This window comes from Dromaius novaehollandiae, chromosome 5 (assembly GCF_036370855.1).
Source record: "Dromaius novaehollandiae isolate bDroNov1 chromosome 5, bDroNov1.hap1, whole genome shotgun sequence".
Lineage (NCBI taxonomy): Eukaryota > Metazoa > Chordata > Aves > Casuariiformes > Dromaiidae > Dromaius > Dromaius novaehollandiae.
This window is the reverse complement of record NC_088102.1, coordinates 36,184,122-36,203,390: the sequence shown is the minus strand read 5'-3', so window position 1 is coordinate 36,203,390 and position 19,269 is coordinate 36,184,122. Positions and strand designations below refer to the sequence as shown.

Here is a 19,269-nt window from a genome sequence, read left to right as displayed (position 1 = left end):
TTATGATATTTTCCTTCTCAAAATTATTTTTCTACACTAATTTCTGTATCCCTCCTAACTAACTGAATGTTATTTGAGTCAGTGGAAAGAGAACTAACTATTCTGGAATGCACCTGTTGAGTTGAGTGTGGCAGCTGCTATTTCAGAATGGATTGATATTGCAGACTTTAATTTTTTCTTGTGTAATTTTAACAGCCTGACCTGAGTCCCTCAGAGCAAGATGACAAGACTCCAGGGAGACTCCAGACTGTGTGGCCACCACCAAAAGCACAGCATGAAGAAGGAAAAGTAGGATTAAAGTACACAGAAGCAGGTAAAACAGAGGTGAACATTTGCAGAAATCAGTCTCTGAGATTTTTTTATATTGTTTAGTATAGAAACATAGTGATAAGCTACTGTATGGTCTTATCTGGAAAAACAGACCTTTTATTTTTGGAATATGTTGTTGACTGTGACCTGATAAGCATGTAGTTTTCTAAATGTAAATGATTAAATTTGTGTTGAAATCTAAATGCTTACATATATAAATTTCATGAGAAAAGAAGTGGGTTTTGATATTTTGGGTTACTTTTCTCTAGTGGGATTCTATTCAAATGACAGACAATACAAAACTAATGGCAAACTTCACTCCTTTTTTATTGTCTTAGAACGTGGGGCAGAGTGATTCTGTTAGAGTCTAGTCCTATGTGCTTGATTTTGTTTAGGCAGTGTCATGCTGTTAAATCCAGAGTGAAAGTAATTAATACCAATTTTGCAACTTGGGTATAAACATAGGAATACTCATATCCACCCAGATCACTTATATAGCTAGCCATGTATCTTGTTTTTTGCAACAAATACATGAGAGGGTATGTCTGAAGCCAAAAACTAACTAATTATCAGATAAGCTGTTCAGAAAAAGATATTTCTTCCTAAGTTTTATTATTGAGATAAATACTTCTATAACATATTTAAAAGGGAAAACAAGATTATTGTAGCTACTGTAACTATGTCAAATTTCTATTCTTAAATATAAAGCAGGATGTCTTTCTTACTCATACATCAGTCATAAATTGTGGAATTGTCTAAAAAAATGAAATGAAAGGCAATGGGCCATCTACTTCATGCTCCTGGAGACTTTAGAAAATATCACCTATAAAGGTTTATGTAGGATTAAAAAAAAGTTTTTGTACTACCTTGCTGTGAGAAGTTGTACATGCTGGTGGTGTATGGTTATCTCTCCAATTGTAGTGGCTATCCATTTATGTTGTTCAATGTATTACTTTTTTCTCCCCCTTCCGTCAGCTCTCTCTGCCTTCATTTTCTTTTTTATAAAGTGGGCATGATACTGAAAGTATAGAAATTGCTGGAAGATTCAGAACACTTGTTTTCCTCCAGGTTTGACAAGAAAAACATTTATCTAATATCCACAGAATTGGTTGATTTACAGTGCTTCCAATCTGAAGTGCGAGAGGCTATTATTAGATGACCAGGACCATATTTGTGTCAATACAGATACTCAGCTGTTAACGTAGATTTCTACAGTCTCTTCTTGTTACTCTTACATTTTTATTATATGCTATATGCTTGCAGTATTTTATTTTCCCCAGATAAATATTTTTCTCCTTTTTTTTACTATAATCATCTGTGGCAAAAACATGTCTGAAATAAATAAAGAAAAAGAAACTGAGTTAACAGAAGTTCCAGATTCTACTACTTGTAGAGAAGTTAGGCCATGCTTTCCAGAAATTTGAATAGGAAGGACAGATTGGCATAGAGCCCATGTAAATTGTTACTGTTTGTTATTGAGATATTTTGGGTGACAGTGCCATCAACATGCTGATGGTTAGTTTGCTAAGTCAAATTTTTATACAGTCCCGATTCCACAGTCAATTAGTCCCCTGGTGTCTGGTAGAGAGAGGGATCTGAATGAGAAAAAAGCTGGTTATTCAGCTAGGATGAGACACAGTGGTACTTTTAAAGGAAACAGGCAAACACTGTGTTTGCAATATCTATTAAGGGTAAACTAGTTATACATGTACCTCAGTGGTTAGCAGGTTTGTATTTCTTTTGGCTTTGTTAATATCCCTGAATGCCCAGAAAGCAGTGATGGCAGCAAGGACGCTGCAAGCAGTTGTAAGTTGCCATATGATGGACAGTTACATATGCTTTTCCAAGTACTAGGATGACTATTTTAAAGCACTATGCACAGGAATGAATATTTACAGTCTCCTGCAAGTGAAAGATGGTATTGTTCACATGAATAGTGCAGATATAATTCAAAAACCAGAGCTTGTATTCAAAATTGGTCTCATTGCTGGATTTTTTTTTGAATATTTATGAAAGTGGTGATACAACATTACTTCCAAACTCTGTATCTTCTCTGTGACAGTGGCTGGTACCTGCAAAGTGCATGTGTATAAGGACATCTCCCCTCATGGCACCTCCTCGCCCATATTTCTTTCCCAGCCTTCAGTACCTTAGGAACAACTTCTCTGAAAGGAGGATTTCTTAAAAAATGATTTCCTATGATTGAAAGCAGGCTAATGTTGATTGTTAAACTTGGAAAGGTTTCAAAATTGTCACCTGAAATCCTTTTTCCCACCACAGCGTCCTGTCCCAACAGCTAAGATCAAATGAAGAATTCTTGATTTCAGAATCAAGTTTTAAAATTATCTGTGGCAGGGATCTTTGTGATTCCAGTCTCCTGCCTATGATTTTCTTGAATAGATGATTGTCTGTAACATAAAGCAGTGCTGGTATGCCTTATTTTAACTTTCAGTCAACAATTTTTACATTAATAATTTATTTTCTGTAATTAGGAGTTTTATCTACCAAAGCAATAGGAGTATATATACAAATAGTGATAATAAGCTAGATTATTAGATAATTATTCATTTAGCACAGCTTTATTTTGGAGTTAAAATACATCTGTCATAACTACGCTGATGTATTTGCACAGTGATCTCATTTCCCTTTGTAATTGTAACAGTACACGAATATGTATGTATTTTTTATGAGGTAGCATAGCTTTTTTCATTCATCATGACAAATTAGTATTTCAGGTATAATGTAATAAGTGTTTAATACTGAAAATTTGAAAGTCAGAATACTGTGCTGTTTCTCACAGTTTTAAGTCTTTGATTTACTTCCTTCATCCCCATGCAATAGGACAGCTATGACAAGAAGGCACAAGTGAGTGAGGGAGTTACTGGCTTTTGAGTGAGAGAGTTACTGGCTTTTTGATCTTTTCTCACCCACTTGCCATGTGTTTTCTCATTGTTCTTGCTGCCTCATGGAAGCAAGAAATTCAAGCTTAATTTGTCCTACGCAGCAGACATTGCAGTGACTCATAGCAGCTTGGAGGAGCAAGTAACTCCCTCCTGAGGCCTCCAGTCTGGCTTGATGTGTGGGAGACCAACTGAAAAGCAAACAGACATAACAAGGAACACGTGTGTTGAACTGACTAGGACTGTTAGGATCATTGGAACTGAATGAAGTTAGTGATCAAATATAATTCTGCAACAGATTTATTCCATGCCTTTGATAACATCTTGTGTAGTCAAAGTATTGTCACCCCCAACATTTGAAAATTTCTAGTAAATATCCCCAAATCTTGAGTTGTAAGTTTTGAATTAAAAGGATGATACCATGAGATTTGGGAACATCTTATGTTTTCTTAATCCCTTAATTCCTCTGTTTCCATACAGAAAGTGACTGCACTGTCAACTCTGTCTCTGTATGTAACACAAACTGTTTACATGGCTCTCTAGAAAAACTGGAGCTTCTTTGAAGTATGTAAGTCTAAAATAGTTGAAGTCCAGGAATTCGGTAATACATTACATCACTTATATCCTGGAAGACTAGGAAAAGGGTGTTTTAATTTACAGCTATATATTTATTCCATGGAAATCTTTCCTGTGTAGTCAAAGACATTTCTGTGCATAGTTCTGTGGTCCTAAAATTCTGTTCCTCCATTTTCTTTGAAAGTTTCTTCTTTTTTCTTTTTCTTTTTTTCTTTTTTTTTCCCCCCAGAATTCTTAGGGAGATTTCTCCCATTTTTTAAGCATCAGATTTGGTAGAAAGGTAGATGTCTTAGCTATTACATGTGGTGAAAATACCTGGCTAGGTAGCAGAGACAAATTCACCAGCGAGCTCATCTGTGATAATAGACAGCATAGAATCAACATATAATGAATACCTCAGCTGCCACATATGGCTAGATTGGAGCATGCAGCCTGTCAGATACAAGAAGGGGAGTTTAGGCAGGAGTCCTACTGCTCAAAAGACTACTTATGTTTGAAGAATAGTCTCCACATTAAGGAGATACAGAAGAGAAGAAAATGCAGTACCTATGATCCTTATTAAAAATGCATATTTAGCATTAGGATCAAATTAGTTCTCTTATGTAGAACAGAGAATTTTGTCTGTTGCTTAAGCAAAATTAAAATGGTAACAAAAAAGTATTTGTCATTCTTGTTGGAGAAAACCTTGAAAGAAAATGTAGCTGAAACATTAATCCACCTAGTGTTCTTTTTCACAACATTTTTCATGTTCATTCAAATGTTTGTATTTAACAAAAAAACCTCACAACCCTGTTCTCTTACAGTCTGTCTTTTTATCATACTTCAATCTGCAGTGAAGTCATGCTGTCTCTATGGTGCCCCAGTCTGTATGACAGCAGTCTGTGATGCTGTAAGCACAGCCTTGATTTCAGTGTAGAGAAGGAAATCAGGAGGTAACTAAAAAAAGAGCAAAAAGATTAAAGAAAAAGGCCTAAATAAATATCAAAAGAAATAAAAAATAATGGCAGAGATTTACTGCCAAGTGTCACATATATTGAAGCTTTACTCCCCTGTGCTCTGCGTTCCCAGCAAGAAAATTACTTTATGGTCATGATATAAATGCAGAGAATAACCTTCTATTGGAGAGAAAGAGAGGCTTGATGGTCTGAACAGAGAGATGAGAGATAAGAACATGATTTCTTATCCTTCGTTTAACACAGGCTTCCTTTGTGGCCTTGAACAATTTATGTTTGTCTCTGAAACAGACATAATGCTTGATGTTGTTAGTATCCTGACAGAAATTCTGGTAAATTCCATTCATTCATTTTTGTACTTTTTTCTGAGTGATGAATAGGTACTGGTATATATGTCGTATATGTTACATTTGTCAAGACCAGCCTGAAATTTAGTTACTAAAGAATACTGGGGTCAGGCATAAGCTGAAAAGCAGCTCTTATGTCAATGTCTCCTAAACCTGGATTTATGCTCCCTAAGAGGGAGGTTGTACCTTTGACAGTCTAGACCTCTACTACCTATTTATTCTCCTTTTTCAGTCTCTGTATTATCATTATTATTTGCTTGAATTGTTGTACTGTTTAGAAACTGTAGTGAGGTAGACTCCAGGAAGGATGTCTGACATGGATGAGTCTTACTTAAAAGCTGTGTGATGGCACAGTAGATGTAGAGAGACATACATGCTTTCATATTGACATAACAAAATAGAGTGTTTTTAACTGCTTCAGCAAATAGAAGTTCCATGAATAAATTGTTTACTGCCAAGTGTTAAAGTGATATTCAAACAACCAGTTCACTAGGGATCTCAGTGGCAGCAGCCGCTTTTCAAGATGCTTGGTATCCCTGCTTGGTCAGATTTGCTATTAAAATATTTAAAAAAAAGAAAGAAAGAAAGAAAAAAGTCCCATATAACCTTCATATAGGATATGGGATTTGACTGTATTATATAAAGAATCTTTTATTATATGGGGATGTTTCTCAGCCTGAGAAGTATTTGCTTTTCAAACTGCAGGTCTGTTGAGCACTGTAAATGATACAGGAGCGCTTAAGGCAGTAAAGAGGAATCCTTATCTCCTCCTGCTAGGGCTTGTGAATGGGCAACAGCAGCCTCCCTGTCTTTTCTCTCCCCATCTCAACTGATTCTGTTCTTCACACTGTGCCTCCTGAGACAGGAATAAAAAGATAGGCATCTATTAATGCCAAAGATTTGTTGTTAAGATGCTTGGGTTTCATTCCCAGCCATGATGCTGTCTTCTGGAATGACTTCAGGAAAGTTATATGAGCTTTCCAAGCTTCAGTTTACCCATCTGTAAAACTGGGATAAAAATCCTGACCAATTTTTTAAGCCAGATTCAAGATACTTTACAATCCCTTTTTTGTGTATGGGATTAGATAGAGAGACAGAATGGAAAAAATACCTACTTCCAATGCTTAAATCAGCGCAAAAAAAAAAAAAAACAAAAAAAACCAAAACACATTTAGAATATGGAAACTGTGCCTAACACCATGTGGTAAAATGTTCATGCCTGTCTGTCCACTGGGGATTATGTAATTACAGGATGAAGGAGGAGAAGAGGTATGCTTCACTTTTTCAGTAAAATGCCTGTTTTATTTCCATCATGGGTACTGCTTATTGAAATGCAGTCATTTTAGAAGACCTAGGATATTACGTCTAGATGGATCTATTACTGCAGATGCCTAACAAGCACATTTTTTTGCGGTATACAAAGCTGTATCTGAATACGTATGTCTGTCTAGCCATAGATACCAGTCTGCTTAAGAATTCACATATAGAACAGCTTAGGTTCTGCCCAAATTAGAAACTTGATTTTAAATTAGATTTTTTCTGGTGAAGAGGTTAATCTGTTATCTGCACAAAGTTAAGGCAAGTTCTGTAAGTTTTTTATTTCTTTTACTGTAGTTTTTATTTTGAAATGTATGCACTGCAAAATTTCATGGCTTTACCAATGGGATGTTGCACAGCCCAAAATGGTCATAGGATTTTAGTAGATGGTTATTGTTACGTAGTTGAAACACAATAAAAGAGCAATTGTGTATAGCACAAGAAGAGTGACATTGTATTTTGTTTCCATGGTTCTAGTTCAAAATATATGAGGCCCTTTGTATTGAAGAAATGCCTCTGAGTTAAACTGTGTTCACTTTCCTGTATCAGATCGCATTATCCAGTCTCACTGTTCACATGATCTGTTAACAAGTTCTGCTTAGACCAGCATTTGAACGTGAGTACTTTAAATATGAGTCTAAATGAAACCCTGAATCTGAATGCCCACAAACTTTGTGAAAATTTGAGTCTGGATTTAGGTCTGCTTTTGGGGGTTGTTCTTAGTCAAATCTGGTATCATCCCTGCCAAGTCAGTCCCCTCTGCTGTGGCACAGACTCTTTGGTAATAATAATAATACCCGCCCCCAAAAAACTCCAGATCCCCTATTTATTGTACATTTCTTCATTTTATATATACCAGTGTCTTAAAGTCTGGCAACAATTCTAAACTTTTAGGCAGCTGATGATATATCGGGGGGATGCAGTTGTACATACGTGTGTGGACGTATAGTGTGCCTACATCTACCCACCCACCTGTGTATAGATATACACACATACTGCATAAATAGTATACACGCATTCTCAACCTATACTCACTGTGTACACTATATAGTGATTTGGAAAGTGTTATATATCTAGAATCTAAACTAAGTGCTTTGTATTTTAATCTTGCACTGGATGAGGTGAATAAAGAGAATTTGAAACTCATCAAAGAAATTCTTTGATAAATTTGTTCCTAGTGTTTGCTGGTAGTGTGTAATTTGTTTACCATATGCCATTAGCGGTAATAGATTTTTTTTGGTAAATATGGAGTATGTAGGACATTTATTGAGAAAGAAATCATACTGAAAGTCCCCAGCAGCAGTACATGTAATGCTGCCTTCCAGGGAGGATGAAAATGACGAATGAAAAGGTCAATTTCTGCCATCAAGTAAATGAACTGTAGCTGTAAGTCACCCATGACAGGAGGGGAATGATCTAGCAGATAGTTACTCAGGTGACTACTTCTGAATGGCGCTTCATGTTGTTTTGCACTCAGGAAGAGTAGAAACGATTCTCTTCGCAGCAGAGAATCAAGAGTTTGCTTGTTTATCCTTTGGGAAGCCTGCAGTTCTGTGGATCGCCTTCCCTTATTCTCAGGGAATTCAGTAACTTTTGTGAGGTTGCTTAGTTTCCTATAGCAACTTAACGGTTACCGTTTCTGTAACGGTACGGGGATTATCTCGATACTCGGGCAATATTTAGATAATTGACTGTTTGCTTCGTTAGGACTGTTTATCCTTCAGATCTTCCTCTCCATCTGTCTCCTTTCTCCACGTCCTCCATATTTTCACTCTACCAGAATCTTTGAGGTGTTGACAACCATTCTGTTTGAGATTTTAAGCTTGGAGGGTTTTTCCTTTCCCTGAATAGTCTAAAAAAACAATTAGTGGAGGTAAAAGATATCTGCTCATTTCCTAGTCTGGGGGATTGACTTCCTTCTATGAATTGAATTACAGGGCTGTAAAAGAGTCAAAGTTAAATGGGAAGTGAGGAAAGGGGGACAGACTGGAGTAGACAGAATGGGATGGACGAAGAAGGATTATATAATAATGCATCAAAGCTATATTCAGTAAATGACCATTAGCCAATCCTTTACTCCCAAAAATATGTAGTTCTAAGGATTTCTTCAAGCTCAAATCAGTTTTAGTTTGCTAATTCTAGTAGGGTGCTTAAATGCAAATGTTCAAATTGGTTTTAAGAAAATTTAAGGAAATCTTTCTGTCAACTTTTAGTAAACCTAAGCTTTGGGCTTTCACTGACCAATAATCTTTGAAAAATGGGTAAGTCACAATTTGTCCGTTTAAAATCTTGCATTCATTTAACATTTCAAGTAAGTTTCATAGTTCTCCCAATGATACTCCTTTTGTATGAAAATTATTGTTTTAAACACCGGTTCAAGACAGAACGAAGGAAAGAGAAGCCTGAACATTTCCTGCTGTTCAGGGCGGTAGCCTGAATGAGGCTGCAAGGTGGTATCGACGCAGCTGTAAAAAAAAAAAAGTGCTGCTGCTGTGGTAAGCGGATGCACTGCTGCCACCTTGTGGTTAAAGGAGAAAGTAGCATGAGAAAATAATGGAGGAAAGAATGACTGTAATAAAAGAGAGTATTGAAAATGATGGGACCAAGATTTATCAAGGGGGAAGAATAGATAAGAAGTCCTAACTATTCAAAAACTTAACTTTCTACTGAGCTGATTCATTAATGGATACGTTATGCTACAGGATGTGCTACATCTCAAGAGAGGTAAATTGCACTCTAGTTTTCATTTTTTACTGCAACCTTCTGTTCTCTAACTAGTTTTATATCACTTATATATACATTATTTTGTGTATTTCCATTTACTGAGTTTTAATAAGTAAGAGTTTTCACAAAAAGGAATGTATTGACCAAGAAGCAGCTGTATAGATCACTATATATATTACAATATATACTATATATGGTTTTTATATATAAAACATATATATTTGCAAGGCTTCTACTTTCTACTTCAAGTTTTCACATTGGGGCAGAGAAGGCTTCTAATTGCTATGTAAAGTTTTGAGGAATAAACTAATCTGTTTGAAAGGTGGATTACAGAGATTTCTCTGGGAAAGATTTTCATATAAGGTTTTATATAAGATTGCTTTGCTGGGAGGAAGTAGGTAAGTTGTTTTATTACAAAAAAAAGCTAAAGTAATTTTGGAATGTTCTTCATCTAAGTTTCTTTGAAACTTTTCAGGATTTTTAAGGACTTGCAGAAAGAATTATTTTACCAGGAAGTTAGACTATCGTGTTTTCCTCAGTCAGGAGCTAAAGCTCTCCTTCTTGTGGTCTAGAGGGTCTTCTGAAAAACACATAATCAGCACATTTGTGAACGTGAATAGAATAATACCACTTATTTTAGTGTGTACATTTGCTTTGTGCAACAGTTTTGGAGAATGAAGCATTTCCGTTGAAATTAGCTATAGAGGCTAAGACCATGTGACCTACTGAATCCAGTATCCTTCCTTTGGGCACCATATCAGAAAATTACTGAAGTTGTGGATTAAATTTTCAGGTCACCAGCTTTACCAGTGAATGCTTGCACCTTTTCTTGTAGAAATGTTAACGTATCATGAGCTTGTTCTGTGTCATGACAAAGCTTTAAGTGAACATGTATTGTGTGTGTTTGTAATAGTTGTTGCTCTGTATTCAACTCTTTTCTTTGCGGTTACACGTCTGAGCACGTGTTTGGTGTTTGCATGAATTACATAGGATGTCCAAAACAGCTAGTTTTTATTTCATGTTTGGTTTTGTGTGCATTAGGGAAAAACATGCACGTTAGTGTTTTATTTGAGAAGCAGTGAAGCATGCCTCATACTTTAGTTATCATTAGTAATATCATGTATGTTTTATGTCTGCCATCCAGTGGCATATGCCATACATTGACTAAGGACATTATTTTCTTTTGGAGTTACATGTCACATGCACAATGGCATCTTTGGAAAAAGTTCAGGAGAACAGTGTTTTAGAAACAAAAGGCAAAATGAAAAATTCCTGAAAACATCCCCATTTCAAACCTGTGCCTTCTAATCAAGTTGTATAGGATAAATCTGTGAGAAAATGCTATGAACTTTCTGGTATGAACTCCTTGTCTTACTAAGCAGGTTGACCAGGCAGTAAGGAGTGAGCACCATGAATGTGGTTTTTGTTGTTTCCAATTGAAAATCTTGAGAAATCAATAAAATAAGTGATTGAGTCATTCTACAAAGTGCAATATGCATTTCTGTGTAAATAGCGTCTTGAGCTGAGAGATTTATAGAGATGTTTGCATGTATGTTTTCACAGTAAATGTTACTACACGTGGCCTGTGGTCAACTGACTTATGTCCATGGCATATTTTTTACATGGTACCAATTCCCTTTTTAATACTTGGTATTTGATTTTAGTGGCAATGCTAATATCTAATACCACTTAATAAATTAAGCTGTTCACAATGAGTTAATATTTTTTTGCAGGACAAATTGGTGTTTAAAGTAATGACTGATATATATGTTTGTAGAAATAAATAAAAAGCAGCAAGTCTGCTAGGATTATATCTGTTTTATACAAAAAATCATTAAAGAACTAGATCTAATAAAATTAATGAGTATAAATATACAAATACCGTGTGTGAAACTTAAGTACAATCTTACTTATGCTTTTGTCTCTAGCTCACCTAAAACTTTACAAGGAGGGACCACCAGGTGCGTGGATAAGTGTAATGTCCATCTGTGTCTAGTCTTTGGTCTCTTTTATTATTGTAAAGGCATCTTTCCTTGATAAAATAAAAGTGATAAAGGTGAAGTATAGAGTAACTATCAGTGTTCAGAACTAAAAATTTAATAGAGACTATTGCATCTGCAAAATAGGTGAGGTCCTATTTTCAGAATTCTGCCTTAAATGACTTCAATCTCAATTGCAGCTATCTGACTAAAATGAATGGAACTTAGATTGATTTCCCTGACTTTCAGATCCGCTCCACATTGCTGAGTGTCAAATTTTGCAAAGTTAAAATTTGAAGAATGATTGGAAGAGCATCACAATAGAGAATGGACATATTAATTTCTTTTTCTTTTTTTTTTTTTCATTTCTTTTGTGTGTGAGCAAAATTCAGGTATATGTAACCCATTTTGAGATAAACTAATCTGCCTAATAAATGGAATTGTAATAATCTAAATTGTAATCATTCTAAAACTTTCTGAAACAAAGACCATAGGTTGGGCTGGAAAAGTTCTTTCTGAGGTTATAGACTATAGTCTTCCATTTTGAGACGTATGTGATATCAAACTGAGGTAACAGCTGAATTTTAGCCAAAAGACAAGGTGAGGTGATTCAAGAAGTGCGGAGAAATATTATAGCAACAAGGTTTTACTGATTTGAATAAATAGTGCATATTTAGGGAAGGGAAGCCTTTTGAAAGAAAAGCAGATTTAACCGTGATATAAGAAGCGAAAGAACAATATTAACCTGATTTATTGAAGTTTATTTCAGATGCAGCCCCTGCTGCGTCTGGTCATGTGTCTTTTTTTTTTTTCTTGCTCGCTTATGTATCCCACTGACAACGGGACACACAGAAACAGAAGCCGTGGAAAGTATTAACTCTAGATGTGGCCTTCACTGCCGTGCCATAGGTACAGAGACACTTACTAGTCCATGAGAATATGAGTGAGAAAAAAAATCTTACAACTCATCTCTACCCTAAAAAGCATTAACAAAGCATAAGTAGCCATAGTTTACAGATGTTTGAAAGGTAGTTTGGAACTGCATAATTCATTTTTAGTTTAGTTTTATTTTCACACGTCTTTAATTACTTTAGGAGAATTGAAAAGGAAATAACTTACTCTTTGGTAAGTTTCACATATAAACCAACATACGCTGCTTCATATTGTAGAATAGAATATTCTTACGGTATTTTTGAGCAAATCTTCCTCACATGATCGTGTATCATATATCACCTTTCTGTTTCCTTTTGATCAAACAGAAGTTGAGACTGCTGACAATAAATTTTTCATAGCTGGGATTCTGAGGTAAAGGAACCCTGGTCTATGCCACTTCCTGAACACAGAAAACATTATTTACTGAGTATATACAGAAATAGTTCAGATTTTGAAGGTTTTCTTATTTATAACTAAAAAGAGATTGTATCATTTTGGGATTTTATACCTTTTAAAGGAGCCACCTCAAACGAAAACCCCTGATGCAATATCCTTCTCAGCTCAATATGCGTGCTTAACTTTCCATGGAGAAACCCTAGACCCAAATGTGGCCTGCATAAGGTTAAGGTGTATGGCCTGGAGGCCATGTTTATCCTGGAATGTCAGGAAAATGCTAAAGCTGAACAGTTGGGGCTGTAAATGCTGGGGCACTCATTTGTGTTCAGATACCAAGGGCCTAGTGGTCCTAAAAGATGCTGTTATTGTAGATATTTATTTTTTATGCTTATTTAAGATAGAAGAAATTTGGAGCAGTCCTGTGTTATGCAGTCTTCTTGCAAGATTAGCATTAAGGGACAATGTTTTAGAAAACACAGTGCTGTAAAAAATTAGCCCAGTATATTGAATATATCTTCCTTTGTTTCAGGTCATTCTGTGTTAAAGTTTAAAACCTGCAGTTACATTTTTAAAATGCAAGTTGTATCACAATAAGCAAGCTTTCTCAATTGCTTTACCCTTTACTCCACACGTAAGTTTTGTTATCTGTCAGCTTTTTGGGTTACAGGTACTTTTGGTTTTGCTGTTCAAGAGGACATGAATAAAACCTTCTGCTGTCACACCTGTACACCCCTAATGTTTTTTAGTGTATTTGTACCTTGTTTGCTCTAGCAGATGTGATGCATAAATGGTTTTGAGCATTTGTCCCCTGTTTCACAATACATGATTCTCTGTTGTTTTCACCTACTTGATGTCTGTAATTTTGGAACTAATGTTTCCATTTTTACCTTTTTAGAGCATTTTAAGCCCTTCATTTACCTATGTCCATCTTAATTATCCACCCATTTTTAATTGCCTGTTTTTGTTTGGCTTTTCAGTTGTGCTTCCAGTTATTCTTGTTTGTTTACATGTTATGTTTGATGTGATTACAGGATGCAGAGTTGCTTCCTCCTTGTAGTGAATATATAGTTAAAACGTAATCACATTTCCTTTTTGCAACTTGCTATTTTCTTTCAGATGTTAATTCCATGTTTTCACTGGAACATTTCAAACGTTACAATACCTTATTATAAACAAAATATTATTAAAAAATCTTGCTTTTTCATCCAGCTTTCTTTCCCTGTATACTGATATGTTTTTAGTCACCATTATCTTTATATGATCTGTATTGCCAACATACTTTAAATAATCACGAAGCAGACTGATACAAAATTTTGAATTTGGCTCTTGAAAAACGTTATCAGGTTTTTACTGCTTCTGTCTTTGTAATGTTTGATGCTAAAGCATTTCTTTAAAAACAGATAAAATACTAACTACACCGGAATATTCCTGCAGTTGTATGTAGACAGAACGAAATATAGTATGACCGACAATAAAAACGTGACACATTCTAATGTAGATTTTATCTATGCACAGCAAAATAGGATTTCCTGTCATGAGGTTAGCCTTGTTGTTCACTCCAGAAATTCTAAGGGGTTTTTCCAAATGGCTTGGAGAAAGGCAAATGAGCAAGGCAATATCAAAGGTATATGTTGTTATAAAATAAAATGTAACAAGCTAATCATTTAGAAAAAAATCACAAAAACTATACTAAAATAAAAGACTGAATGAAAAACTAATGAGATACCAAGTTCACATCCAGGACACAATAACAGCATGGATCCCAGGATCTGGGAACTGGTGAATTATATGTTGTCTTCAGCCAAGGGGAAGACAAAAAAGTAATTAATTGACAGCAAAACTGCCACCCAATGGAACTGGCTAATTTTACATTTCACTGATCTCATCTTTCAGATTTTCTTGAAATCAGAGGTCGATTTTCTTGTCACACGGTTTTGCAACATTATTTACTCATGATGCAAATGATTCCCTATTTTCTCATTTTAATCGTAATTGTGTTTTGTCTTGTACAGAATAATATTTCAGCCAAATAGAATACAAACATAATCCAAAGAAAAGACAGCTATGATTTGGTTTCAGTGCTTTGACAGTACAAGAGATACCATTTAATGTACAATGAATATTGAAATATGTGCATGGAGCTAGATTTTAAAAAGATACAGATTGAAACATAACACAGTGCTATATTTTAGTGAGGTATTTTTTTCCCCACTCATATTCTCATGGACTGGTAAGTGTCTCTGTACCTATGGCACGGCAGTGAAGGTCACATCTAGAGTTAATACTTTCCATGGCTTCTGTTTTACTTTCTCTTATACAAATGTTTTATGTTTTTATTTCTTCTGGAGCTTTGTAGACAGAGACAGTTCATTAGTAAGTTTGGATATTAGAACTGTTAGAGTTTTAAATATCTTTGGATACCTATTCATCTGTTAACTTAAATCTCAATATACAATTATAAAATATCAATCTATATAACTTAATTTAGTGATTATTAACCTAGAATATTTTTTCCCAGTCTGTGTGAAGACACATTGAGTGTTTACAGAATTTTTCTTACCAATTTTATAAAGTTGGGGGGGGGGGCGCATAGTTGTTTGGAAAATGCGAGATTTCTTTTTTCAAAAATTTTTTTTCTAATGCACATAAAACTGAAAAGCATGGTATATCTTTAATATATCTTTAATATCTGTATATGTTTCCAAAGTAGGCTTCTGGAAGCATAGAGCTTTATCACACCTACTACTTTTACTCCCAGACCAACTTATCAGATAGCATTGTATCATGTAGACAGGAAAAAAAACCCACAAACACTTTATGTAGCAAATGTCAAAATGGGATTCCCAACACAGAAGTATTATGAGGCAGACAGATGTGCATGCTTTTGCAAGCAACTGTAATTTATAGACATGTCGTCCCTGCCAATACTGATCATAAACATTCGTTTTCAAAGATTTTGATCATATGAAGTCATATTAAATTGTGTAGGTAATATTTTAAAAGGGATCGTGACCACAGCATATATAGGAAAGATAAGAGCAGGCAGGGAGTGTACTGAAGGTGCTGAGAGTGTGTGCTGGAGGAATAAGGCTGCATGTTATAGAAAGCTTAGAGCTGAATCAAATTAGCAAAGTAGCAGTAGGCAACAAGAATCCTTGTGAATCGAAATTCCTGGCCTACATAGTAAAGGAAAATAATAAATAAGACTATACGTTCCAGACTAAGATGGGCATATTAATGGTGATATGTTTGGAATATCAGAAAGTTTCATGAACTCTGACGGGTCAGTTGTAAAAATGCAATATAGCTCAACGAAGTGGAGTGTGAGACACACCTTGTAAAAATTGTTTTTTTGAAAAATAGAAAGACGTAAAATAAATTCTTTGTCAAACATATTTGGAACAGCAAGCCTACCAGAGGGTCTCTAAAGTCAATAAAGGCATAAAAGAAACACTCAGAAAAGATAAAACCATAGCAGAAAAAATATATATATATATTTGTGACATTTGTATTTATTATGGAAAGATCTTGGACAGGTTCTTATGCCATTATGGGGGATCTGCCTCAAGATGACGTATCACTAGAAGAAATTATGGAACCAATGGAAAAAATGAAGAGTAATACTCACCATGACCAACTAGTAATCACCCAAGAGTTCTAAATGAACTTGTAAGAGCAATCGCTGAACTTCTAACTGTGGCAGACACCCCCCAAAGACAGCTTTGGTAGTAGAGTGTGGCAAATGTAACCCTGTCTTTGTCTAAGGTAGTTAAGACCAATAAGCTTAAAGTCTGTTCAAGGGAAATTATTGGAAACTCTAACAGGGATTTGAATTAGTGGGCATGGGGATGTGACCTGTTACAGAAGTGATAACTGAGATTTGCTGAAGTCATAACTGAGAAACCAATTTGATTTTTGTCAAACAATCAACAAGGAAGTACATAAAGGAGTTGATTGATTTTTAACAGTTTTCTTGAGGTCCTCAGTGATAGCCTCCAGGGATCTAGATCAGTTGGACTGAAAACTGGCTGAGCTGCCAGGTTCAGAGGGTTGTAATATGTGGCACAAAGTCTGGCTGGAGGCCGGTCACTAGTGTTGCCCCCACAGATCAATACTGGGGCCAACATCTTCATTAATGACCTGGATCATGGGACCAGATGCACCCTCAGCAAGCTTGCAAACAGTAGAAAACTGGGAGGAGTGGCTGATAGACCAGGTTATTGTGCTGCTGAAAAAGGGGCAGAGAGGAACCTCATGAAGTTCAGCAAAAGGGAGTGCAAAGTCCTGCAGATGGCGAGGAGTAACCCCACACAGCAGCACAGACTGGGAGCTGACCAGCTAGAGAGCAGCTTTGCAGAGAAGGACCTGGATGTCCTGGTGGACAACAAGTTGTACACGGCCAGCAAGGCACTCTTGTGGCAAAGGCAGCCAATGATATCCTGGGCTGCATTAGGAGGAGCATTTCCAACAGGTCGAGGGAGATAATCCTCCCTCTCTACCCAGCACTGGTGAGGCCATATCTAGAATGCTGTGTCCAGGTCTGGGCTCCCCAATACAAGAAAGGCATGGACCTGCTGGAGCAAGTCTAGTGAAGGGCGACAAGATGATTAAGGGACTGAAACATCTCTCTTATGAGGAAAGCCTGAGAGAACTGTGACTGTTTAGCCTTGAGAAGAGAAGGCTCAGTAAGGGAGATCTTACCAGTGTTTATAAATAGCTGATGGGAAGGTGTAAAGAAGATGGATGCAGAATCTTCTCTGCAGTTCCCAGTGACTGGAGAAGAGGCAATAGACTGAAACTGAAGCTCAGTCAGCTTCACTGGGTAATCACTATTCCCCTGAAAGTGATCTGGACAGAGTTTGGACTTTGGAAAACTGATTTTGTCTAGGCTGTAGGCATCTCTTTGTCCTGCTTCTATGTAAAGAGAGGATCTTCACTATGTAATTTTGTCATGTGTATTGGATGCAGTTTATGTATGGCAAGTCCTAGATGCAAAAAGTATGAATGCAAAGGACGAATGTACAGAAAAGCAGTAGTGGGGTGGGAGGGATCATTTCCTCATCATTGTCATTCTCATGATAATGAGCTCAAAATAGAGTTTTGGTCTATATGGTAAATCTGTATGATTAGCAGATCTGCTTTAGCTTCAGATATGTCTTTAGCTACTGGCTATCGCAAAATATCAGAGTGAATAGAAATTTAGGTTTCACAGTAAGGAGACTTCTGCTTTTACAATTAGTAACTAATTTATTTTTCTAGCAGCAGCATGTAAAATGGAAATCTGACATTAAATGTCACACACTTTTAACTAAGTTAAGACTACTGTATATCTTTAGTTTTCAATGAGGCTTGTATCCAGCTTCCTGTATCCTTTGCCAACATTCATGTTATTTTAAAATGAGTATTTTTTCTCAAACCTGAGTTTTTAAAATACGTTGTTAACTACCAGCAGATGTAACAAACTGATCATGCTAGAATCATGCTGGCTACATGCAGAGCCAGATTATATTTCCGAATCTATAGCATAGTTAATCTTTGACCTAGACAAATCACGTGTGGATAATTTAGAGTTTATTGTATTTCTGAGTTGTCTCTACTGTCTAGGTTAATCTGTTTTGTGAGTTAAATGGAACTAATGGACCCGGTAGTTGATAAATCCTAACATGTATTTTGTACGTGGTGCAACACATGACATTTTGCACAGCTCCTTCCATTAACATATGCCCTTATTGTTTACCTAGGTCTTGTCATTTTACCATTCCAAGTAGCATCCCAACACCATTGCATAATTACACTTTATTATTCTGTTTGCCAGTATGATCAGAAATTGATTTTTGAAACAGTATGGGTGCAACTATTCTTTCTAGTTCAAATCCTCAGTGTTTCAATGGTTCAGATCCCTGTGTGTGGGATATTTTCTTGATGCATTAACTATCCAGGCACAAGTATACCAATTAAGGTGACTTCAGAAAAAGTATACAAGAAGTGGGCTCAAGTCACTATGCTGTATCACACAATACTAGATTTGTATTGTGATTTCTTTTTCATTATACTGTCTTACATCCTAAGATGAATGTTTAGTTGAGGGAAAGGAAAAAGGCACTTTATTAGGTGTCAGCTCCTATCCAGTAGATTAGTTTTGGGCTGTTTAAAATAACTGATGAGAAATATATTCACTATATTAATTTCATACCATACAATCTAGCTACCTAGTTTACTACTTCTTCTGTCCATTACATATAAGGATCTTTTAGATATTTCTTTTTTAGTTTAATGGAATGAAACTATAATGGTAGAAAGAAACATAGGAAACTTATGCTGCAGTATATCCATTGCATAGTAGCCAATGCATTAAACATTTGCTACAGTAGATGTCCATGCATGATACGCTTGCTTCTATTCAGTTGCCATTACTTTAAGTAATGTATTAGGTTTATTAATTCTTACCACTTAGTACTTTCTAAGCATATAATTATTTGGACTAAGCAAACCATAAAAGAACTTGTATTCAGAAACTTTATAACAAAGATTAAACATAACAATCTCTACAATTATTTTGGAACTTCCAGCTAGGAGAAGTGATGAAAAACACATGCCGTTGGGAAGCCTGACACTACAAAGAATAACCTAAAATGATGGTATCTTACAAAATATGCTTATAATGAAAAATAAAATATTCTTAGTTCTTTCAAGATTCTTTTTTTTAACTGTTTTTATACTGAGTTAACTTTAATCCTTCGGAGTTCTGCCATCATTTTGTGGCTGCACGAACACTTATGCCAACATAAGAGAAGGGGCAACAGAGGGTTGGGAATGAGTAGGCATGTTGAAGAAT

At 35.8% G+C, this 19,269-nt stretch overlaps 1 protein-coding gene across 2 annotated transcripts in view; it reads left to right on the top strand.

Moving 5' to 3' along the window:
• Positions 1-19,269, top strand: part of FMN1 (formin 1) — a 147,144-nt gene that overhangs the window by 4,131 nt on the left and 123,744 nt on the right. For both annotated transcript variants that reach the window (XM_026093934.2, XM_026093935.2), the window contains exon 2: positions 196-313. In XM_026093934.2, the coding sequence (XP_025949719.1) occupies positions 196-313 (118 nt within the window). The remainder of the gene's footprint in view (positions 1-195; positions 314-19,269) is intronic.